This window comes from Salmo salar, chromosome ssa15, assembly GCF_905237065.1.
Source record: "Salmo salar chromosome ssa15, Ssal_v3.1, whole genome shotgun sequence".
Classification (NCBI taxonomy): Eukaryota; Metazoa; Chordata; class Actinopteri; order Salmoniformes; family Salmonidae; genus Salmo; species Salmo salar.
This window is the reverse complement of record NC_059456.1, coordinates 72,775,346-72,801,202: the sequence shown is the minus strand read 5'-3', so window position 1 is coordinate 72,801,202 and position 25,857 is coordinate 72,775,346. Positions and strand designations below refer to the sequence as shown.

The following is a 25,857-nucleotide window of genomic DNA, read 5'->3' as shown; positions in this document are numbered from 1 at the left end:
TCCTCCACTCAGCAGCCTCCTATGCTGTGTATTTAGTAGAGGCCCAAATGGACTAAGTTGTTTCCCACACCTTTGGATCAGAGCGGCTGTTTGCCCTACAGTGACTGGGTGGCAGGACTAAAACAAATATACAGGAATCCCAGTCTGCTGCAGATCAGTTGCAATCAGATGACCACCAGACTAACAGACAGTAGGGGGGGGGACAGACAGACAGAGATAACACAGCCTAGTCTGAGAGGTTGACAACTATAATTATAATAAATTACATTTGTAAAGACTAGGACCAAAATGGTCATACATTCTTAAATGTGGGAGTATAATTTGTTATAATGCAATCTGTCTATTCTAGTTGTGCCATGCACTTGGTGGTTAGATACTATGTGCCATGCACTTGGTGGTTCAACCAGTTCATAAAGGATTAGACTGATAGCAGTATATTGGACAATTAATTATAAAATGCAGTTGTCATGTGTAATGAAAGATTTGGTCTGATGATTGTCCTAATAAAAAAATAAGACTTGTTTTTTATAATTTATTTCAAGAGAAACTGAAGTTGTCAAACATTTACAGCAACAAAAAAAGATGCTTTACTAAAACATCTAATGGCTCAAGTTAGCTTCTTGAACAAAAAGTTCATAGTTGACATGATACATACTGTATACACACTTTGACATAGGTGCTGAAAGTAGTAGTAGTTCAGGAGAACAAACACCACAAATGGTTTGGTTCCTTGTACAGTGAAAGGTTGCATAGAGGAGTGTGTTGGTTTTTAAGCATAATCATTACCGTAGCTGTATGACTAGTGCTCCCCTTAAACCATGGCAATACACATGTAACCTACACACAAAGTCTTCACTACTCCCAACAAGATACAACATTATGTATGAACAATAGGTGGCGGAAAGAGCTTCAGTTCCCTTATCATTTGCAGTTTATTTCAACGTAAAACATGAACGTAGAGTAGTCATGCAACAGTAGACGTTGCCATGACGTTAAAGGGAGTGCTCACTTACTTGTTAACACCGAAAGAGGTCAGAGGTTACAAGAGGTTTTCCAGGTAACAAACTGGTCTCTTAAGTAAAGCTGAGTGTCACTGGGTGTACAGTCTAACATTAAAATAGAGGTATCTGAGAAAGAGGTGTGTTAACTTCTGAGATTATCTGTAAAAAAAAAAATCTAAAAAGGCAAAAGCTAAGTGTTATCTGCAGCGAAGGTTGAAGGTAAAGTATTCAAAATCTCAAACGGCGATCAGAGTAGCTAACGTAGCGAAACAAAAAACCCATCTAAAAGCGTTTTAGAGGAGTTTGACCAATGAGGTTGGTTGAGGTTAAAGAAAAACTGACTCAGGTCTAAAACTATCACAATTAAAGAAATGGCCCTCTAAAAACGCAAATTAAACAGGTCTAGACCGAAACCAGTTTAAAAGTAATCTAGTGAGACGGTCTAGTGAAAGACAACGATCAGAGAAGGAGGAGACTGAGGTAGGACCAGACTATCAAAACACAGATTGAGTGTTTGTCAATTGCCGTAAAAAATAAAATAAAAAAAATGGAAACTAGACTGGACTAATAAAAAAGGAAAGAATGGGTTGCCTTGACACAAGATATGGTCCCAACTGAATCCTGGAAACACGTCTATGAATCAATCGTCAACTACCGTGCTCACTTAAAATAAAAGCGAATAGATAACACAGGGAAAATGCCCAATATGCTGTGGTTCAACTGTTTGTTGGCTGGTGCTTGCTGAATAGTCCACATTCTGCAATCCAGGATTAGCTTTTTGGAATGATCCAGCCCTGGTTTAGACTGTCAACCATTACGTGAATGGGTATTGTCACTCGGACTTACTAAAATACTACAAGGAAGAGTCATTACAAGTCAGAAACATTGCAAAACGACACTTCACAATCTAGAAGGTAGACTTAAGTGGTAGTGTTTGAAAAACGACGACGATGACTATGCGTGTTTGTGTGTGTACAATAGTATCTGTCCATTCAACTGTTATTCCCACACACATCTTGTTTATAGTGAAGTGAAACGACTAAATGGTGAGCGAGGAAAAGGTGATTTTTAACCACTTTTTTTAGTCGTGGTGTTACTTGGGGGAACTATTACCAATGCCAAACAATCAACATCCTAATCTGAAGAACCTCCAACAGATATTCAAAAACCATTCAATTACAAAGATCAGACGTTATTGATCACAACTGTCCTTTTGATCCCATTCCATATCATTATTTACATGATGTTATCAGCAAATGTTATGGTAACAATATCCAAAGTCAAAGAAGTAAATGAGAGTTTAAAAGGAATTTCAAAGCACTCAAAGTTGCCTGCTTTGCCCTTAATTGGCACTAGGCTTAAAGTGAGTCTAAAATCCCCTTTGGTGAGGGTCCTGAATCTTCATACACAAACCTCACATTGAAACCATAACATGCTCACAGTAGCCAACAGTTACGTTTCATTATTCATTTCTGAATAAAAAAAGACACTGTCAATGTCAAGTTATTGGTGAGTGACATACAATAATGTAAGACTTTTCATCGTAGTTACTAGCTCATCAGTCAATTTTTCGGTCTGAAATGAACATGATTCCGTTTCATACCAAATTTTTGGGATGTATAACAATTTAATATTGGGCTAAATATAAATTGATTATGTGACACCAGTGTCCACAACTCTGGTACAATTTGGTTTACGCAATAGGTAATTCCCCTAAAACCATTTTATGATCTTATATAGGGAGATGGCACCGTTTGGCTTCAAATGCACGACATAACAATATTATCATATTATATAGGCCTGCTAACAAGGGAAAATGATATGCTGCATGTAAAAAAAACAAAAAAACATCAAACTACTTGGGAATGAAATTGGTTAACCCTCCATTTGATGAAAGTCTAATAAGGCACAAGGGTGTAGAGGGAGGGGAACAGGGGTGTTGTTGATGCTGCTTGGTTGATACTAGTGCAATGTGTCCACATTGAGGACGGGGGACATGGGGCGCTGTGTACTGAACTACCCAATATAACCCACCTTTCTAAATTGTCTATAAATAAAGTTGTATTGAACTGAATTCACAGTATACAAGTCCCTTTTCCTACATCATTGTCATCGGTCGTTTTAGGAATACTTTTTAAAACTCTGGTATAGAGGGTACACAGTGCAACATGTTATCCTCTCAGGTATATACATGAACGATTATCCATCCATACTAGCCTATGTGGCACCATCCAACACACGTCAACATCAGAGAAGGAAGAATCAGTCCATGTCCGGACCAATTAAAATAAAAATAAAAACATTGAGAAATGTATTTTGAAGACCAGCTCATCAAATAACAAATCATTATAACTCCTTGTGGCCATTAAGATAAGATATACTTTATTAGTCCCTACAGGATGGACATTTTATCTAACCCCCCAGATATACACACACATACACACATTAGGTTGGAGAAGAAGGTGGCACCTGCTGGCTCACTCCCGCCATATTTTTGCCCTCTTCAGCAGTGGGATTCGAACCGGCAACCCTCCAGATGCTGGCCTGCTTCTCCAACCTCAAGGCTACTGCCGCCCCCATTCCAAACCAGATGTGCCAAGGAACACTTTGTGTTCTGGCATACCTGACCGTCGTACATTGGTGAATGTCTTTCGGCTTTTTTAAAATAGAAGGTGCGGTGGGGGAGGGGAGAGGACCTGACTTCTCATATGACTTATTGCATAGCTTTCCCGATAAAGGTGTCCTGATTTTAGAAGCGCTGACCGCAAACCCTCCATTTCTTTCACATTTGGGAGCAATTGTAGAGGTTTCACAGTTCAGAGTCCCTTTTAACACCTCTGTACAGATGTGGAATCCCACCTTCAGTTTGTATACCAATCTGTGGAGAAAGAGAGAAAGAGAGAAAACAAGATGATTGAATGTTCGTCAATATGAAATACAGGCCCACAGGTTATCATAATTCTTTAGGCAGTGCTAATAGTGTACTGTGGAACTCCAGTGCATTTCACTGAACTGTGCATACAAAATGTATAGCCTATAGAAATGTGCCATTATGCAAGGCCATTCAGATGTGCGAGATTGGTGGGATTTAGACCCTGATTGGTTGACACATCCGAGATTTCCGATAGTGTCATGGTATAAATACCATGACAACCACAAAAAAACAAAAAAACATTGCAACTATTGATGACGTAACCCAGATCCTTTAGTTTTCGCTTTAATCTCAATGATGCACACTATTAAGTACTGAAGTACGTGCCATGGATAGGTTGCATAACTCATACCACATGGTACGTGCACAAGTGGGCCAGCTGGACTGATGCATAAAAAAGAAACCACTTGACATGAAAAAGGCAAACTGCTCGAATGTCATTTAAAAAAATGACAACAATGATAATTATATAGATATATTGATGATTTTTACAAGTTTAAAAAATTGCTTCTTTACAGTGGTCTCCACTGAGGCTGTAAAAAGTCTGCACAACCCCATAAATCTCCCCCTTATGCAGCAACCACTGCAGCACTTGTGTTCCATGAGCAAAAAGGCCCCTTTCCTTCACTAACTGCTCGCAGCACTCTCAGTTGCTGTAACGGCCCTGCGGCAGCTGACACCGTCAGGCTAAAAGCCAGCCATTATGGATTGCTCTTAAGCCGAGGGGGATCGATCAGTGGTGGTAGCCGACTTCACCTCCCATTCATGTGCAGGCTTGTTGAGGAGGAAGACTGCGCCAGGGTCACATTATAAAGGGCAACCAAAAGAAAATGCTTCAAATATTTTGCAAGGGAAAAATGGAAATGAGTGGTTCTTATTGGAAGAGTCCAAATAATCATGGCCTCTAAACCTTCAAGCTGCATACTGGACCCTATTCCAACTAAACTACTGAAAGAGCTGCTTCCTGTGCTTGGCCCTCCTATGTTGAACGTAATAAACGGCTCTCTACCCACCGGATGTGTACCAAACTCACTAAAAGTGGCAGTAATAAAGCCTCTCTTGAAAAAGCCAAATCTTGACCCAGACAATATAAAAAAAAAAACGAATCGGCCTATATCGAACCTTCCATTCCTCTCCAAAATTTTAGAAAAAGCTTTTGCGCAGCAACTCACTGCCTTCCTGAAGACAATGTATACGAAACGCTTCAGTCTGGTTTTAGACCCCATCATAGCACTGGGACTGCACTTGTGAAGGTGGTAAATTACCTTTTAATGGTGTCAGACCGAGGCTCTGCATCTGTCCTCGTGCTCCTAGATCTTAGTGCTGCTTTTGATACCATCGATCACCACATTCTTTTGGAGAGATTGAAACCCAAATTGGTCTACACGGACAAGTTCTGGCCTGGTTTAGATCTTATCTGTCGGAAAGATATCAGTTTGTCTCTGAATGGTTTGTCCTCTGACAAATCAACTGTAAATTTCAGTGTTCCTCAAGGTTCCGTTTTAGGACCACTATTGTTTTCACTATATATTTTACCTCTTGGGGATGTCATTCGAAAACATAATGTTAAATTTCACTGCTATGCGGATGACACACAGCTGTACATTTCAATGAAACATGGTGAAGCCCCAAAATTGCCCTCGCTAGAAGCCTGTGTTTCAGACATAAGGAAGTGGATGGCTGCAAACAGAGATGCTTGTTCTAGGTCCCAAGAAACAAAGAGATCTTCTGTTGAATCTGACAATTATTCTTGGTTGTACAGTCGTCTCAAATAAAACTGAAGGACCTCGGCGTTACTCTGGACCCTGATCTCTCTTTTGAAGAACATATCAAGACTGTTTCAAGGACAGCTTTTTTTCCATCTACGTAACATTGTAAAAATCAGAAACATTGTCCAAAAATGATGCAGAAAAATTAATCCATGCTTTTGTTACTTCTAGGTTGGACTACTGCAATGCTCTACTTTCTGGCTACCCGGATAAAGCACTAAATAAACTTCAGTTAGTGCTAAATACAGCTGCTAGGATCTTGACTAGAACCAAAAAAAAGTGATCAAATTACTCCAGTGCTAGCCTCCCTACACTGGCTTCCTGTTAAGGCAAGGGCTGATTTCAAGGTTGTACTGCTAACCTACAAAGCATTACATGGGCTTGCTCCTACCTATCTTTCCAATATGGTCCTGCCGTACATACCTACACGTACGCTACGGTCACAAGACGCAGGCCTCCTAATTGTCCCTAGAATTTCTAAGCAAACAGCTGGAGGCAGGGCTTTCTCCTATAGAGCTCCATTTTTATGGAATGGTCTGCCTACCCATGTGAGAGACGCAGACTCGGTCTCAACCTTTAAGTCTTTACTGAAGACTCATCTCTTCAGTAGGTCTTATGATTGAGTGTAGTCTGGCCCAGGAGTGTGAAGGTGAACGGAAAGGCTCTGGAGCAACAAACCGCCCTTGCTGTCTCTGCCTGGCCGGTTCCCCTCTCTCCACTGGGATTCTCTGCCTCTAACCCTATTACAGGGGCTGAGTCCCTGGCTTATTGGTGTTCTTCCATGCCGTCCCTAGGAGGGGTGCGTCGCTTGAGTGGGTTGAGTCACTGACGTGGTCTTCCTGTCTGGGTTGGCGCCCCCCTTTGGGTTATGCCGTGGCGGAGATCTTTGTGGGCTATACTCGACCTTGTCTCAGGATAGTAAGTTGGTGGTTGAAGGTATCCCTCTAGTGGTGTGGGGAATGTGCTTTGGCAAAGTGGGTGGGGTTATATCCTGCCTGTTTGGCCCTGTCCGGGGGTATCATCGGATGGGGCCACAGTGTCTCCTGACCCCTCCTGTCTCAGCCTCAGTAGTTTATGTGTCGGGGGGCCAGGGTCAGTCTGTTATATCTGGAGTATTTCTCCTGTCTTATCCGGTGTCCTGTGTGAATTTAAATACGCTCTCTCTAATTCTCTCTTTCTTTCTCTCGGAGGACCTGAGCCCTAGGACCATGCCTCAGGACTACCTGGCATGATGACTCCTTGCTGTCCCCAGTCCACCTGGCCGTGCTGCTGCTCCAGTTTCAACTGTTCTGCCTGCAGCTATGGAACCCTGACCTGTTCACCGGACGCGCTACCTGTCCCAGACCTGCTGTTTTCAACTCTCTAGAGACAGCAGGAGCGGTAGAGATACTCTCAATGATCGGAAATGAAAAGACAACTGACACTTACTCTTGTGTTACTGACTTGTTGCACCCTCGACAACCACTGTGATTATTATTATTTGACCATGCTGGTCATTTATGAACATTTGAACATCTTGGCCATATTCTGTTATAATCTCCACCCAGCACAGCCAGAAGAGGACTGGCCACCTCTCATAGCCTGGTTCCTCTCTAGGTTTCTTCCTAGGTTTTGGCCTTTCTAGGGAGTTTTTCCTAGCCACCATGCTTCTACACCTGCATTGCTTGCTGTTTGGGGTTTTAGGCTGGGTTTCTGTACAGCACTTTGAGATATCAGCTGATTAAAGAAGGGCTATATAAATACATTTGATATAGTCCCTTCCTGTTGGTCTGTTAGTGCCTAATGAACACAACCCAGCTAACGATCCTGTCAAGACTCGTGGGAGACACCTATTCTGAGCAGAGGGCCATTTAAAGTGTGCTGAAACACAACTTTCCCCCATGCCACTAGCATGCAGAGCAATTTCTCAAGCAAGACTTTTGCTAGGACTGTCAGAGTGGTTTGAGGTGGGGGAGGGGAAAACTGAACATTTGCTGTTGGTAGAGGTTTGGAACTCTATTTTTGATCTATTAACTAAATTTACCGCATGGTGATGTCACCATGGAAGGCCAAAACTCCACCCCACCGAAAAAGGCCGACATTTCAAGCAGTCTTTTCAAACAGTTCTTATACTAAAATGGTTTCATCATAATTTCCACAGTATTATTTCAACCTCATAGCGTGGAAATATAGTTACAGTTCATATAAGGATATCAGTCAATTTAAATTAATTAATTAGGCCCTAATCTATGGATTTCCCATGACTGGGCAGGGGCACAGACATGGGTGGGCCTGGAGGGGAATAGGACTACCCACTTGGGAGCCAGGCCCACCCACTGGGAGCCAGGCCCTCCCCTCTCAGATGATCATGCAGGTGAAGAAGCCGGATGTGGAGGTCCTGGGCTGGTGTGGTTACACGTGGTCTGCAGTTGTGGGGCCAGTTGGATGTACTGCCAAATTCTCTAAAACAATGGTGGAGGCGGGTTACGGTAGAGAAATTAACATTCAATTCTCTTGCAACAGCTCTGGTTGACATTCCTGCAGTCAGCATGCCAATTGCACGCTTCCTCAAAACTTGAGACATCTATTGCAATATATTGTGTGACAAAACTGCACATTTTAGGGTGGTCTTTTATTGTCCCCAGCACAAGGTGCACTTGTGTAATGATCATGCCGTTTAATCAGCTTCTTGATATGCCTCACCTGTCAGGTGGATGGATTTTCTTTGCAAAGGAGAAATACATCTTAACAGGGATGTAAACACATTTTTGCACAAAATTGGAGAGAAATAAGCTATTTGTGTTTTTTGAATATTTCAGGGATCATTTCAGCTCATGAAACCAAGTTTACATGTTGCGTTTATATATAAAACACAGGGAAATCACGTTTTTGACTGCACTGGGCCTTTAAGCTCCTCTTTAGAGCTTCAATGTGCCATCATCTTATACTCAACTAACTATAATCATTTCTGCTCCTGCATTTTAAAAAAGGGCTGAAAAGCCTCAGTCCACCCACCACTGCCAGGCAAGTTCTGTAACAGTGAGAGAGTGAGTGCAAGCAATTAAAACTAGCAGTGGAGTCTGGTCCTCACCCAAACTCAAAACCAGTTATAACATTCTCTGTACGACCACAACAGCACCACTGAAAACCATTAAAAGCGCTTAGGGAAAAGAAAGCTAAATAGAGAGACTGACAAACTTATGCAACGCAACTTACGCAATGCCCAAGCTCAAACCGAGGTTGGCTGTGCCTGCCTGTTTGTTTTCAGGTTTGGGAGGAATTCACCGTCCAGCCTCAGGTAATTCACCCATCTTGAAGTGATTAGATATCAACGGCGGTTGAGTATTTGTGGGATAGTGGTGATTCATGGTTTCGGTCAGGGTTGGCAAACGTGTGTGGATCTTTGAGACACTCAGTGAAGCTATAGCAGCAGTGAGACTTATCTAAAAATCTGAGTTCATCACTAAAAATATCCCTGAGAGCAAGCTCCTAACTGCTTTTTGCAACAACACCAGCTGATCGTGCCCGTCTTATGAATAAATGAGAGTTTAAAAAGGCTCCAACCAGAAGGCCACACTGAGGCTCAGAAGAACAATGCTCAAAGACACACTGTATAGCCTACTCCAGTGTGCCTGACAAAAGAAAGTGATTGAAAACAAACACCGCACCAAACAGCACATATGGTTGACTCACAACTGTACATGCCAATGCAGAACCCCAGCACTGCCAGTCAGTAACGCAGGCAGTCGAAGGCAGGGTGAAACGAGACCGAGGGGTGCATACAGCAAACAAAGTTCAAAACACCCCGGTTACATAACTAAGCAAAAATGCTCTCGTTCTTGGACACCCGCCCTCCACTAAAAAGTGCCCCCCTGCTGGCATTTCTCAATCAACTCTAATATTGTGTTTAGCTTTCACTGACTTCAGCCTCTATACATACGGTGAGACACACCAATAGAACACATTGAGTACATGCTGTACCATACAGCCAAACCCACTGTCTAATCGACACCATTTCCATAGAGACTCATAGTAGAGAGAGCGACTTCCAAGTTTGAACATGCGTTCTTATGCTCACCTAAAGTGTACCGTGTGCCCTAGGATAGGGTTGAACTAGACCCAGTTTGGAACCTATACACTGTACATAGAAAGACTTGCGTAAGGCACCACAGTCAATGTTCCCTGTTGATGTTACTCATGTGCAGGGCCTCGAAATCCCTCAGTTCATACAAAATCATCTCAATAAAAAACGATGGCCAACAAAACAGATGCTGAAAATAAAACAGAACCTCAGTTTAAGTAAAGGCGGGGGAAAAGCTAAAGCGCATTGGCCTGGTTTATCTGGGTAGAGGCACACAGATACACAGGCTGGCAGGCAGAGGACAAAATGTTCCAAACGTGAGCCTCAGTAAACCCTTGCATAGAAGGAGATAACAGTAACCATGGACCGCTCTGAGAGTGCGCAAGTGTGTGTGTGTGTGTGTGTGTGTGTGTGTGTGTGTGTGTGTGTGTGTGAGAGAGTGAGAGAGACGGTGAACGACAACAACAGCGATGGAGGATGCCCACGGCAGTGGTGGTAGTACTGGACAGAGAAAATGTCACTTTCAGTTCAGCCTGATCCTTGCGCACTGAAAGGATTTGTATTTAACACAGGTTTAAAACCCCACCACCTCACTGTAAGCCCCCGATAACCCCCTCAACCTACCATATTCACCCACTCCACCCACTGTGTTCTCAAGATCGAATCCCCCCCCCTGTGTGACAGATCATGGATTCTCCCATCAGACAGGGTACCAGGGGTGGGTTACATAACAGGCATAACAGCCATCCCGGCATCCTGCAGGAGAAAATGAGGCCACTCCACACCGGTCGAAAGACACGCAACACTACGCAGCTGGGCGATATGGCCGAAAAATCATTTCTTGATTCTTTTCAAATTTATAGGTGGATATATATATATATATATATATATATATATTTTAAATGTTCTCCAAGTAAGCTTTGTTGTACAATTAACGTTCAAATACACTGCATTTCAAACAGTCAGCAATAATCTAATGAATTCAGGGCTTGTGAAGTTATACCTAGGCGAAATATAAGCCTTCCACAACCATAATACCCACTAATAATTGAATTGTTTTACCTGCTTTTTTGCAATATTCACTGATATGGCTCTCAAGTCAGTCTATGAAAATGCCCTTTTTGTTACAAATTTAACCAGAACAGCTAGTATATCAGTCTTTGGCTAAAATGCTTCTAACAGTAAGTGGTACTACACTCCTGTTTTAGTAGTCTGCTCTGTGTGAAATTTGAGGAGTTGAAACATAAAAAGAGGATCAATAGAAAAAGGGTAACTTCTCTATCACAGTAAAATAAAGTAAACGTCTTTCGGTGTCCATAGGATTCTGTTGGGCCAAATCAGTGAGGAAGAAGTGATCTCTCATCTTTGATGTGGTGAGTGGCCGGGGGGAGGGGTTTGCTGGATGTGTGGAAATGAGAAGGTGCACAGTAACAGCAGGAGTGAAGCAGATGAGACCAAAAAGACAGCATGAGAACAAACATTTTTACAAAACCTTGATTCTTGCACCCAGCCCTACTTCACAGTTAACTCACTGACATTCACAGCTCACTGGTCAGCTGGGAGGGGAGTGGCGAGGGGGAAAAAAGTGAACGGCTGTCTGAAGCATTGGGGATTGGTCGGAGTGCCCCAAAAACTCTGACCATCTGGGTTCAAGTTCAGAGTGACAGATTGGAACTTCGGATATCTAAACCGTCCAGTCCTCAATCTCCTCTACGAGGGATTCGTGTTATTAGGAGGATCCTTAGAGATTGAGCACAATCTAACACATTCAACCAATTCAATTAAAATGTGCATTAACGTAGCATGAGGCTACTGTTTTAATCCACAGAGGTTTTGAGTTGACACGTTTTTGACGAGATTCTTGACAAGATTGTCCCATTCCACCGAGCTGTCTGCTGCTTGAAGTCTCAGTTGTATCCATGCGACCAAGCAGAGCGCTGCATTCCCGTGGGCCCCAACAGAGATCATTGCGGCGAGATCAGCGTTTTTCATGCTGATCAGACAGACAACTTTTTAAGTCCAGCAGATTTTCTAAAAGGTTGTCTTTCTGTTTTGAATGTGTTTTTTCTATTGTATTAAAAGCACATCTTTGTCGCACTATTCATAAAGGCAAATTCTCGCTGTTTCAAATTCAGTAGATTAAATAACCTGAAGGCTGCATGGGCAGAAAATCACAGAGCAGTTGTCTTTCCAGAGAAATGTACTACCTAAATATGATAGGCTCAAGTTGAGGATCTGACATTGACTGGAAATAAATATTAATAAACACATTTATGCTAGACTATTTGTTGATGCCTGAAAATAGTCCTGCTCCTAAAACTTAACTTGCTGCTTCAAGTTCAGGGCAATTTCATGGTAATGGAATTACTCTGTGACTTAGATTTTTCCCTTTAAAATGTATACCAAACAAAAACCATTGAGTTCAAAAGTTTAACAAACCATAGAACTCTATGCATAAAGACTAGCCTACTTTTGAAAATGTCCACTGAATATTTTACAAAAACACATTTACAATATGAACTACACAGATAAACTTTGGTAACAGAATAAAACTAAGGGAGATTTTACCGTAATTCTGTCGCCAAACTTGCAGTTTCTCAAGTAAAAGTATTTTTTTTACTGTGTAAATTGTTCAAAGTAGTCACTGTACATAGAGTTGTATGGTTTGTTAAACTTTGAAATCAATGTTTTTTGTTTGGCATACATTTTAACCCCTGTGCGGCCTCGGGACGGACATCCAGCGAAAAATCATATCGCCATTAGCATAACAAAATGTAATCATTTTTTTTTCTCCCAATTTTTTCTTCAAATTATATCGTTTTATAGATACACCTCTCCTGAATCGAACCACGTTGTCCGATTTCAAAAAGGCTTTACAGCAAAAGCAAAACATTAGATTATGTTAGAGGAGTATATCGTAAAAGTAGCCACATAGCCATTTTCCGACCAACCACATGCATCACAAATAACCAAAAAACAGCTAAATGCAGCACTAACCTTTTACAAACTTCATCAGATGACACTCCTAGGATATCATGTTACACAATACATGCATTATTTTGTTCGATAAAGTTCATATTTATATATAAAAACAGCATTTTACATCGGCGCATAACGTTGACTAACTATTTTCCCTCAAATGCATCCGGTGAAACAGTGCTACAATTGACTAAATTACTATTCGAAAACATTTTTAAAATGTAATATTGTCATTCTAAGATTTATAGATGAATATCTCTTGAAAGCACCTGTAATGCCAGATTTAAAAATAACTTTACTGGGTAATCACACTTTGCGATAAAAGGGGATGCGATAATCAGAACAATAGGCTAGCAATAGCAATAGGCTAGCCATCTTGGAACAATCGCATATCACATCTAGTCTTGTATACTATTGTCAATAATCCCTTACCTTTGATTATCTTCATCCTTAGGCACTTCCAGGAATCCCAGGTCCACAACAAATGTATTTTCGTTCGAAAACGTTAATCCTTTACGTTCCAATAGCTTGTTCTTGTTAGCGCGTTCTGAAGGCTTCACTAAAAGTTCCGACGTGCGCGGGGCTACTCTTTCAAAAAAATGCTTTTTTTTCTAATTTAGGTTCGTTCAAACATGTCAAACGTTGTTTAACATAAATCTGTAGGGCCTTTTTCAACGAGAGCTCCAAAAAGATTCGAGGGGGACGATTGCATTGTGTTTCAAAACGTTTCGAAAGGGGAGGGTAACCAGGGGTGCCGGCGTCATAATGGTGATGGCCCTCTCCATGTGACCACGTTCCACAGCGTGTCATTCTGTCAGTTTTCACAGTAGAAGGCTCAAATCACTTTGTAAAGACTGGGGACATCTAGTGGAAGCAATAGGAAGTGCTCAATGAACCATAGCTCACGGTGTGATTAACCTGTTGGGGATAGGGGGCAGTATTGACACGGCTGGATAAAAAACGTAACCGATTTAATCTGGTTACTACTCCTGCCCAGTAACTAGAATATGCATATAATTATTGGCTTTGGATAGAAAACACCCTAAAGTTTCTAAAAAACTGTTTGAATGGTGTCTGTGAGTATAACAGAACTCCTATGGCAGGCCAAAACCTGAGAAGATTTCAAGCAGGAAGTGGCCTGTCTGAGAAGTAGTGTTTCATCTTGGCTCTTTTTATTGAAGACTCAGGATCTGTGCAATAACGTGACACTTCCTACGGGAAAACGTTGAACGATATCGAGGCAGGCTCTGGCTGAAACACTTTATCGCTTTTGGCAAGTGGCCACTCAGTGTACTATGGGCTTAGGCGCGTGCCCGCTTCGACCGAATGCTTTGTTTTCCTTTGTCTGTTTATCTAAACGCAGATTCCCGGTCGGAATATTATCGCTTTTTTTATGAGAAAAATGGCATAAAAATTGATTTTAAACAGCGGTTGACATGCTTCGAAGTACGGTAATGGAATATTTAGAATTCTTTTGTCACGAATTGCGCCATGCTCGTAACCCTGATTTAGCCTTTAGGATAGTGTCTAGAACGCACGAACAAAACGCCGCTGTTTGGATATAACGATGGATTATTTTGGACCAAACCAACATTTGTTATTGAAGTAGAAGTCCTGGGAGTGCATTCTGACGAAGACAACAAAGGTAAGAACATTTTTCTTATAGTAAATCTGACTTTGATGAGTGCTAAACCTGCTGGGTGTCTAAATAGCTAGCCCTGTGATGCCGGGCTATCTACTGAGAATATTGCAAAATGTGCTTTCACCGAAAAGCTATTTTAAAATCGGACATATCGAGTGCATAGAGGAGTTCTGTATCTATAATTCTTAAAATAATTGTTATGCTTTTTGTGAACGTTTATCGTGAGTAATTTAGTAAATTCACCGGCAGTGTTCGGTGGGAATGCTAGTCACATGCTAGTCACATGCTAATGTAAAAAGCTGGTTTTTGATATAAATATGAATTTGATTGAACAAAACATGCATGTATTGTATAACATAATGTCCTAGGGTTGTCATCTGATGAAGATCATCAAAGGTTAGTGCTACATTTAGCTGTGGTTTGGGTTTATGTGACATTATATGCTAGCTTGAAAAATGGGTGTCTGATTATTTCTGGCTCGGTACTCTGCTGACATAATCTAATGTTTTGCTTTCGTTGTAAAACCTTTTTGAAATCGGACAGTGTGGTTAGATTAACGAAAGTCTTAACGAATTTTTTTCAAAATGCGCTGTGGCGCCCCCTATCCTAGGCGACCGTCAAGAGGTTAAAGTAAAAAAATGGAATTGCGCTTCAGTAGCCTACCTCTCCTCTCTTTTGCTGGGCGTGCAAGATTAAGGGAGCCTATCCTATGTCTGTTCTCAATAAAATAGCCTGTAGGCTGCATGGGCAAAGAAGCCCTGTGCAATTGTCTTTCAACCACAGCCTTTCCCTCAACGTCAGCAAGACAAACGAGCTGATCGTGGACTAGAGGAAATGGAGGGCCGAGCACACCACCATCCACACCGACGGGGATGTAGTGGAGCGGGTCGAGAGCTTCAAGTTCCTCGGTGTCCACATCACTAAGGAATAAACATGGCTCCACTCACACCAACACAGTTTGTGAAGAGTGCACGACAACACCTCTTCCCCCCCAGGAGGCTGAAAAGATTTGTCATGGGCCCTCAGATCCTAAAAACGTTCTACAGATGCACCATTGAGAGCATATTGACTGTCTGCATCACCGCTTGCTATGGCAAGTTCTTGGAATCCGACCGCAAGGCGCTACAGAGGGTAGCGTGTTTGGCCCAGTACATCACAGGGGCCGGGCTCCCTGACATTCAGGACCTCTATACCAGGCAGTGTCAGAGGAAGGCCCTAAAAATGATCAAAGACCACAGCCACCGAAGTCATAGACTGTTCTCTCTGCTGCCGCACAGCAAGCGGTACCGATGCACCAAGTCGGAACCAACATGTCCCTGAACAGCTTCTACCCCCAAGCCATAAGACTGCTAAATAGTTAAAAAAATAGCTACAGGGCTCTACACCTAAATAAAAATTCTAGGTAGCACAGAAAAATATTTAGGCGCATACATGAGTAAAGTGGTCGCACTGTAGAGCCCTGAGCTACCCAGACTATCTGCATTGATCCCGCTTTGTACTAACTCTTTTGACTTATCACATACGCTGCTGCTACTGCTTATTATCTATCCTGTTGCCTTGTCACTTTACTCCTACCCATACAGAGCCTTCAGAAAGTATTCATATCCCTTAACTTATTCCAGATTTTGTTGTGTTAAAGCCTGAATTAAATGGATTTCTCACCCATCTGCACACAATACCCCATAATGACAAAGTGAAAACATGTTTCCAGAAATGTTTGCAAATTTATTGAAAATTAAATATCTAATTGACATAAGTATTCACACTCCTTTGCTATGACACTTGAGCTCAGGTGCATCAAATTTCCTTCGATAATCTTTGAGATGTCACTACAGCTTCATTGGAGTCCACCTATATAGCCTAGTGGTTAGAGCATTGGACCAGATCGAATCCCCGAGCTGACGAGGTAAAAATCTGTCATTCTGCCCCTGAGCAAGGCAGGTAACCCACTGTTCCCCGGGTGCCGAAGACGTGGATGTCGATTAAGGCAGCCCCCCGCACCTCTCTGATTCAGAGTGGTTGGGTTAAATGCGGAAGACACATTTCAGTTGAATACATTCAGTTGGACAACTGACTAGGTATCCCCCTTTCCTGTTGCCAATTCAATTGTTTGGACATGATTTAGAAAGAAACATACCTGTCTATATAAGGTCCCACAGTTGACAGTGTATGTCAGAGCAGAAACTATACCATGAAGTCCAAGGAACTATTCGTAGATCTCCTAGATAGAATTGCATATATGTGGGGAAGGGTATAAAAAATGTCTAGTATGTTGAAAGTTTTCAACAGCACAGTGGGAAACATTGGGAAATACGGAACTACCCAGACCCTGCCTAGAGCTGGCCGTCCGACCAAAATGAGCAACCGGGCAAGAAGGACCTTGGTCAGGGAGGTGACCAAGAACCCAATGACCACTCTGGCAGAACTACAAAGTTCCTTGGCTGAGATGGGAGAACCTGCCAGAAGGAAAACAGTCTCTAAAGCACTTCACCAATCTAGGATTTATGGGAGAGTGGCCCGACGGAAGCCACTCCTGAGAAAAAGGAAAATGACGGCACACTTGGAGTTTGCAAAAAGGCACATGAAAAGACAGAGTATACGGCAAAATATTCTATGGTCTGATGAGACAAAATGTTAACTCTTTGGCCTGAATGCAAAGTACTATGTCTGGAGAAAACCACATTCATACAGGACAATGACCCCCAAGCACACAGACAAAACAACGTCGGAATGGCTTCAGAACAAGAATGTGAAAGTCCTTGAGTGGCCCAGCCAAAGCCCAGACATAAATCACATTGAAAATATGTGGAAAGACTTGAAGATTGCTGTTCACTGCCGCTCCCCATCTAATTTAAGAGCTTGAGAAAATCTGCATGGAAGAATGGAAGAAAATCCCCAAAGTCTGTATCTGCAAAGCAGATACAGACATACCAAAGACTGTAATCACCACCAAAGGTGCTTCTACAAAGCATTTCAATAAATTTGCAAAGAATTCTAAAAACATGTTTTCACTTTGTCATTATATTTAATCCATTTTGAATTCAGGCTGTAACAACAAAACTTGGAATAAGTCAAGCGGTATGAATACTTTCTGAAGGGACTGTGTACATATCTAATTAAATTACCTCGTAACCAAGCACATCAACTTGGTACTGGCACCCCTTATCTTTACTCATTGTGTATTTATTCCTTATGTTATTATCTTTCTATTATATTTCAATGTTTATCTCAGCATTGTTGGGAAGGGCCAGTAAGTAAGCATTTCACTGTTAATCTACACCTGTTGTTTACGAAGCACGTGACAAAAAATGTGGATATGATAGGCTCCAACATCGACAAAATATGAATAACATTATTTATTTTACTCCCACTCCTAAATGTATGCAAAACATAGCTCAAGTCAAGTGTCTGCTCTCCTATTCCATTTCGCCCCAACTCTGCTCCCTTCCAAACTATGTTTAGCCTATTTGCTGTAATAGCCCAATAATGGGCCTACGCTATATATAAAAAATAAAATGTCCCATGTGAGAATCTCTGGTATTTTTCACACATTGTTTAGGCTATTTTTGTGAATTTTGATCTTGCCTATATGGCGTAAAATTGCTGGGACAGGGGCTGCCAAGCAAGCTGCGTCACATAGTCCTGAAAATGTTATTTGAGGCGTGTGGTCGGGTTCGGGACCAGTTCTTGTGGGATGAACAAAATCAGTCCGGCACAGACTTAATTAAAATCAGCCCATGAAGAATGGAGCATGTGGCTCACCCAGTGTCTGACAGTAACTTTTTAAGGGTTTATCATAGTCCAAAATGTGTACGCTAAGCACAACAGCAGTGTTGTAGAATATTGGACCGATGGCTTTCAGTTGGGAACTGTGGGGAGTTCCGTGTTCGGGATTATTATCCACCGCGGATGGTGGTCTCAGAGCCTTGTAGCTATGTCACAATGGGATGCAGGACTATTGTGTCTCTGCGTCTGTGGACTATGATTTACACTTTTTGTTCCGAGCTGCATTTCCCCCTGGCAATGAGTGTGCCGAAACCTGGGTTCAAAGTACTTGTTTTCTTTCAAATACTTTGAGTGTGCGCAGATCAAGTATTCAAAAGAAACGGGTGTCTTACAGCCAACCACAGAGGCACTGGGAGTAGTTTACTTAATAGTCTCCGAAAAACAAGGTGAGGACATCCACGGCCCAAAGACTGACATGGCACAATGTCCTTAGACGCCCTGAAAATCCAAATGGCTAAGACAACTGGAATTAAGCAGCCTGCCAAGAAATTCCAATAAGTCATGATCAAATGTGATGTGAGCGTACCTGAGAGGTAAGCACAGGGCATCTGTTACTCAACTCAGCCCAAGAAGAATAGGGCTTGTTTGCAGAGCACTGATACCATCTCCCATACTCACGCAGAGGAGGACGAGCAGCAGGAAAGTGGAGGGCTGGGCCGGGTTTGGCTTGGGAAAGCGGACGAGCCCAGCTGATCTACTCATATACAGGCAAACATAGTGTTAAACTAAAGGCCCCTGGGGGATGATCTGTCAGAGCAGGAGAGCGTTATGAAAGAACGAAAAGTGGGCTAGAGAGAGGGAGGGAGCGATGCAGTTTGGAATGGCACTGGCAACCGCGAGGGTACACTTTGCCCCTCAGGGCAGGTAGCATGGTTTTGATTAAAGCCAGAGAGAAAGAAGAAAGAGAAAAAAGAGGGGGAGGGAGGAGCGGTCAGATGAATAAGCAGAAAAACGAGTGAGTCGTAAGAGACCGAGCGAGGGATCTCTGGCATGCAGAATTGCTTGTCTGGACTCAGGACCAGCATGTTTGTATTTGAAACAGCAGACGGTGCATCAAGGCATTACCAGCCTACCAGTTCTCTTGTGTAGCGGCACTGAGTGCGACTGAACAAAGAGGGGAGGCCAAAGCCTCTGCTAAGTCAAGAACAGTTTATCTCAGATTAAAGTCAATGTGGCAGTGAGGAGAATAGCTTTCACTGATTTACATGGGTATTAATACAAGGCTCCCGAGTGGCGCAGCGGTCTAAGGCACTGCATCTCAGTGCTAGAGGCGTCACTACAGACCCTGGTTCGATTCCAGGCTGTATCACAATGGGCCGTAATTGGGAATCCCATAGGGCAGCGCACAATTGGCCCAGCGCTGTCCGGGTTAGGGTTTGGCCGTCATTGTAAATAACATTGTAAATTTGTTCTTAACTGACTTGCCTAGTTAAATAAAGGTTAAATAAAAATAAAATAAATAAAGAACTGACCCCCTACTCAGCAAAGGAATGCGATTCTTGAAAGTTAAGTGGACAGAACAAATACATGAGTGACATACTAACAAATCAGGGAGGGCACTGACAGGGCTGCTAAACAGCTGACTGATATAGGATCAAATGACCGTGAAATAGGATCAACATGCATTCAAACAGGATCAACTGCTATTATGTCACATTTAATAAGGGTCAACTCTTCAGTGAAGCTATATGAGTGAGTGAGCAGGTGAAATGTGTGTGTGTGTCTATGTGAGAAGGAACACAACCTACCTGGTAAAAGAGCAGTCCCTTCTCTGACTGACCAGGGGTTGGAAAGGGGAATGGGAGCGGTGTCACGCAGCACGCGTGACTTGGTCCACCCGCTCCTCCAGCTGGAAGGCGTCGGGCCGGTCCTGGGGGTTGACCGCCAGCATGTCCTGCAGCAGCTTCTTCACCCCCTCCGACATGGTGCTGCGCGTCTTCTGTGGGATGTGGAGCACCATCTTGGGGTTCCCCAGCAGCGCCTCGCCTACTGGCACGATCTCGCTGCCCTGCCGCACATAGGTGCCCAGCAGCTCGCGCTTCGACTCAGCGTCAATGAAGGTGATCCGCTCCAGCATGGCCCAGATGATAATGCCCAGGGCGAAGATGTCCGCCTTGGCCGTGTAATGGCCCTCCCACACCTCGGGCGCCATGAAGAAGTCCGAGCCGCAAGTCGACGACAGCCAGAACTTGTTTACGTTCTTGTTGTTGCTGCCGCCCCCGCCACCAGCTGTGGGGTGCTCATCGCCATCGTTGCCACCGGCGCCAAAGCCTGCGCAGACCTTGCTGAGGCCGAAGTCGGCCACTTTGAGTACAGGAAAGCCCGACTTCTGGGAGATGAGGATGTTGTCGGGCTTGAGGTCACGGTGCACAATGTTGTTCTTGTGCAGGAAGGCCACGGCGCTGGTCAGCTGACGCATGAAGCTCTTGTTGGTGCGCGGGTCAGGCCGCCGTGACAGGATGTACTGGTTGAGGTCCCCGCCCTCGCAGAACTCCATGACGAACCACAGGTAGCACGGCTCCTCTGGGTAGCCCAGAATCCGCTCACCTGGGGAAAGACAAAACGGCATTAAAGGATAGCAAAAACACACACACACACTTGACAGTGAGAGGCCTCATACACTAGGCTTAATTTATTGTAGCTCAGCAACATTGCGGAGGCCTCGGATACCCGCTTACACCCGCTATGCCTTGAGATGATTCTTGGATGAAGTAAAAAGAACAGTGTGAGACTCAGCGTTTTGAGCATACAACAAAGACTGAAGGGAACACAAAGCCAATCTGGTGGCAAGCACCATGGTGCTTTTCATCACTAACATTTGTGACAATTTGGGATTTCAAGTGTGCCATGACAAAAACTTGGAAAAACAACAAATCACAGAGTGATGTAGGCTAATGAATGGGACTCTAACATGCTGACCACACCACTTGCGTTAGCGCGCGAGCGCTGAAAAATAAACGTACACATACATGTTATTCAATCGTTTCATCCAAACTGTTCACGCGCGTTAATGAGCGTATGCGTAGCCAGTCGCTAAAATAGAACTTGGTTCTATTTTTGACGCGCTGCAAGTCCCGCCTCTCCCATCTCCTCATTGGTTTTTAGGAGCATATACCCACGTGGGTGATTGAAAGATGAACTGAGGTCCACACTCCAGTCCAGTTGGTGGTGGTAATGCACCTTAAAGTTGGTTGACAACCTACATATAAAGTCCGAAAAAGAAGCATGAACGATGAGAAATTACTAGAAACTAACTAGGTTTACCCTTTTATCTGTGTATTAATTGTCTTTTCATTATCTGTGTATTAATGAATGTTTCATGCGTTTCAACCTGTCCCCAAATTAATATAGTTGGTTCAGAGTTTGTTTTGATATTTCAACCTGCGTGTCCTGATCACCTCTGGTGTGGATGGACAAAATCAACATGCGCGTGCTCGGTCAGCATGTAAGGGTCTATGGTTTCATTCTAGTCCCCATCAACCAGTAGACTAACATTCTCAATGGGCGGCAAATAAAAATGGGTATAATTCCCCATTATCTTCTTTGACCAAGATCTGGAACTGCACTGTTTATATATATATATACACACACACACACACACACACACACACACACACACACACACACACACACACACACACACACACACACACACACACACACACACAGTGGGGAGAACAAGTATTTGATAACCTGCAAAATCGGCAGTGTTTCCTACTTACAAAGCATGTAGAGGTCTGTAATAAAATGCAAATTAATTACTTAAAAATCATACAAATGTGATTTTCTGGATTTTTGTTTTAGATTCAGTCTCTCACAGTTGAAGTGTACCTATGATTAAAAATTACAGACCTCTACATGCTTTGTAAGTAGGAAAACCTGCAAAATCGGCAGTGTGTGTGTGTGTGTGTGTGTGTGTGTGTGCGTGCGTGCGTGCGTGTGTGTGTGTGTGTGTGTATGTATGTGTATGTATGTATGTATATACACACACACACAGTGGGGAGAACAAGTATTTGATACACTGCCGGGGATAATTCTAAAAGTAAATTAACTTTTAGCATTATCCCCAACTTGCAACGCGTCCAACATGTTCAGGCAACAGTGGAGGAGAGAAATGCTTGAACCAAAACAATGTCTCGCTAATTTGATCCAGATCTGAGGGAAATGACAGAGTGCTCAAGTAACATATGGTACGAGACGAGTGTTTCCGATGCCGAGTCATAGGTCAGTCTTTTTATGCTTGCTCATTATAAGTTAAATCAGGTTAGGCCGGTTTTAAACATCAAAGCGGGTTTAGCAAGGGTAGGCTGCCATCGTATTGAGCTGCTTTCCGCTTTGAAAACACTAACTACGCCCCGCCCCCCTTCCACATCATGTGCAACGATCTCTATTAAAACAAATGGGACTTGTTGCTTAGGCCTAAATAAACTGTCACACACTATCTACACACATTAAGATAGGGCTGTGTGCAACAGTGCAATTAGCAATGCACTGATCTTGGCTAGGGTATCTGGGACAGTGTCCAAAGACGACAACTCAATGCAAACACAGGTAATCTGTCTGTGCCCCACAATGTTTGGGCTTAGTCAGCATATTTGAGAGCTGAGTTGAACTAATGCAAGCTATAGGACTACAAATCCCTTCAGACAGTCAAGGCCAAGTCCCTCTAGTGTCGGCAACATGGCGGGGTTGAACCTGGGATTTAAATGGGTATGTAAACAGTTCCCCAATAACCCCATTTATCCCATTTGTTTTTCATCCCTGCACTGCCTTCAACAATGTCACACCCCCAGGATGTGAACAAAGTCTACAGTCGGACGAGGGTAGAGAGAAGTTGGGGGGAAAAAAGAATAGGTGCAACTACCTGTCTCATGAATTGTTTTAAACCACAATGTTTTGGTATTGGCTCTGTCATTAATTGACTTGCTGATATTGGTAAGGTCCGAATAGGCAACATTTTTGCTCATGCAGCTTCTGAGTTCTGAAAATCTATGGGGAAATTTAAATAAAACTTGTTTCAAAATGTAGTATTTCAGTTTATATAATGCAGGGAGTAACCTAATTGTGAAGATTGTGCAAGATACAATACAACAACTAGCTTACTTTATCAACTCAGACAGAAACTTGTTCCAAGATTATAATGTCCTGCCGGATAAGCCCTGAGCAACACAATGCAGCTTTGTGAGATGGCATTGCAGTCAACACTATAGTGCCGTATCCCTGTAGCCTAGCCTGCATATAAGACAGTTCTGAAGTGTGTTACCTGAGCACATATTGACCAACAAGCTTTCATAAATATGATGATCATCCTATGTTCATTAGACTTCAGAACACTATGCTCTCAAATCTGTACAGAAACTGGGTTAACCTGACCAATATTGATGATAATGTAACAAAAAAATTGCCAAAACATTTCTATTGACTTTTAGACTATTTACCTCAGAGAAGCTCCTTCTGTCTTTAAAATGATGGCTATTGGCTAAAAAGAAGTCATGATTAATATTTAATTTGTTGACAAGTGTAATGGCCCGAATGGTGACACTTACATAAGGGCATTTCCATGTAAAAGGACCCATGAGCACCAACATGTGAAGTTTATAGGAGCATGTAAAATTAAAGCTAATAGTCATATATATTATTATAATTTTTTTGAATTAAGGCATATATACATTTTTCAACTATTACCTACACATATTTAGTTTCGATAATTGTTTTGCCTTCTGTTAGTTCAGGAAACATTGCCTTGTGCTTTGTAATTCTTTAAGATATTTTCTAATTTCTCTCCCTCATGAGGAGGGAGGATCATGACATTTCACAGAAGACAGATCTACTTACCAATTAGTTACAGTATTTTTACTGATATGTTTGTTTTAATAATTAAGTGATAAAAACTCATAATTCTGTTACCAAACTTAGCATCTGCACAGTTCTTTCAGTAAATGTGTTTTTGTAAAATGTTCAGTGGAAATAGTTAAAATGTGTCTTTGTCTAGAGAGTTGTATGGTTTGATAAACTTTGAAATCAATGGTTTTTGTTTTGCAACATTTTGAAGTAAAAAAAAAAGAGAAAAAAGTCAGCCTAATTTAGTTACCGTGGAATTGCCCATAACCAACTATAAAAAGGGCAGCAAAGGCAGTACAGTGGCTAAAAGCTCTAATCTTTAAACCCGGAGATTAAAAACAAGATTCAGAAGTATATCTTTCTCCAAATAATTATACTCCTATTTAATATACATTTTACATTTAGGTTAAACAAGCTTGATTAGGAAAAAATACTATTAAGTGGAGCGCATTTAATAATAAGAAATATGAGGAAATAGCATAGGTTAATATCATAAATTGCATGAAATATTGTTTGCTTAATTTAAAAATGTATGCAAATTTGCAACCAGGAGAGGGTTAACTGATGGCCAACTAGAACACTGTGTTCTCTCAAGTTCTGGAAATAGCAAACTGCCTATACAACAGTATGGCAGCGTGAACCTATAGGTGGGAAAATATTTGTTTACTAAAAACAGATGTATGACACTGAGCAACGTACAATGGATTACGTAATCAATAATGATGGATAAACTATTCTAGATGTTTACATACTGCCCCTCCCATCTAACAAGTCTCCTAATAGAAACAATAGGTGACGTGTTACACAATGTTTTCAACACTTTTGGTTTATTTCCCTTATCCACCTCGTTTTTTTATATGCTGATCAACACTTTTGCAAAATTAGCCTACTTTTTGAAAACAATGGGTAAAACACTGAGTTAGCAGCTAGCTTGCTAATGAAACCATTGTTTTGATTGGCCTGCTCTGTATTGATCACAGATCTAACTAGCAAGCTATCTTATCAAGTCAATCGAGTTACTGTCATTAAAAGGGTTACAAGACAACCAAACAGGCAGTGGATTTCGTCAACGTAAACATTAACTAGCTAACTTTAGTTACCTTTTAGTGAAGTCTCCACCAACCGCAGGTATTGTTTGGACCTTTTATTTCCATGACTCATTTTCTGGGCCATGCCATTCCTTTGTAGCACACATTCCTCGAGCTGCACCACATTCTCGTGTTTCGTCTCCAGGCTTGCCAAGGCCCAGAATTCGGCCAGAGCGAGTTCCACATTTTCGGGAGCGTTGCACTGCAGTTTTTTAACCGCAACCCTTGCTCCAGTCCTCAGAGCAATTGCCTCGAACACTACCCCATAGCTGCCCCGTCCCACCTCCCGCAACAGATTGTATCGTGGTGCCATTACTATAGCATGCTCCAGGTTCTCGTTCTTGGAAAAGTTCATAGAGAAACAGTCCTCCTCCATAGGGACATCGATGTCTTCGTTGTTGTTCCCTACCACCAGCGCCCTCAAGACTTTGACCACCTCTTGTTTTACCTCCCGCTTCGTCTTCATTTTGGCGTTCTGTGCTTCAACCAGCCTTTTGAAAGCCCGCAGACTTCTTGGGGTTCTTATGTTTCGCCTTCTCCCGTTGCATATATCCATGACTTCTTTTTAGTTGAAAACAAGTGTTTAGGAACAATATGTGTATCTTTCATTACTTGAGTCAAAACGAATGATCAAACTTGTGACGTTTAATTGTAGATTAAACGTCAGATAGCCCTCTCTACTTATATGATGCCGCTCTTTGAACAAATTTGATTAATAAACAACTGTACAGCCCCCAATGTACAAAAGGAGAGAGGAGG

General features: G+C 42.3%; 1 protein-coding gene across 1 annotated transcript; it reads right to left on the bottom strand.

Moving 5' to 3' along the window:
* Positions 1-518: 518 nt before the first annotated feature.
* Positions 519-25,857, bottom strand: LOC106572176 (serine/threonine-protein kinase 35). Its single transcript, XM_014146095.2, has 3 exons — positions 25,111-25,857; positions 19,918-20,716; positions 519-3,879 (listed from the first exon to the last, which is right to left on the bottom strand). The coding sequence occupies exons 1-2, from the start codon at positions 25,652-25,654 to the stop codon at positions 19,980-19,982; spliced, it is 1,281 nt and encodes a 426-aa protein (XP_014001570.1). The 5' UTR covers positions 25,655-25,857; the 3' UTR covers positions 519-3,879; positions 19,918-19,979.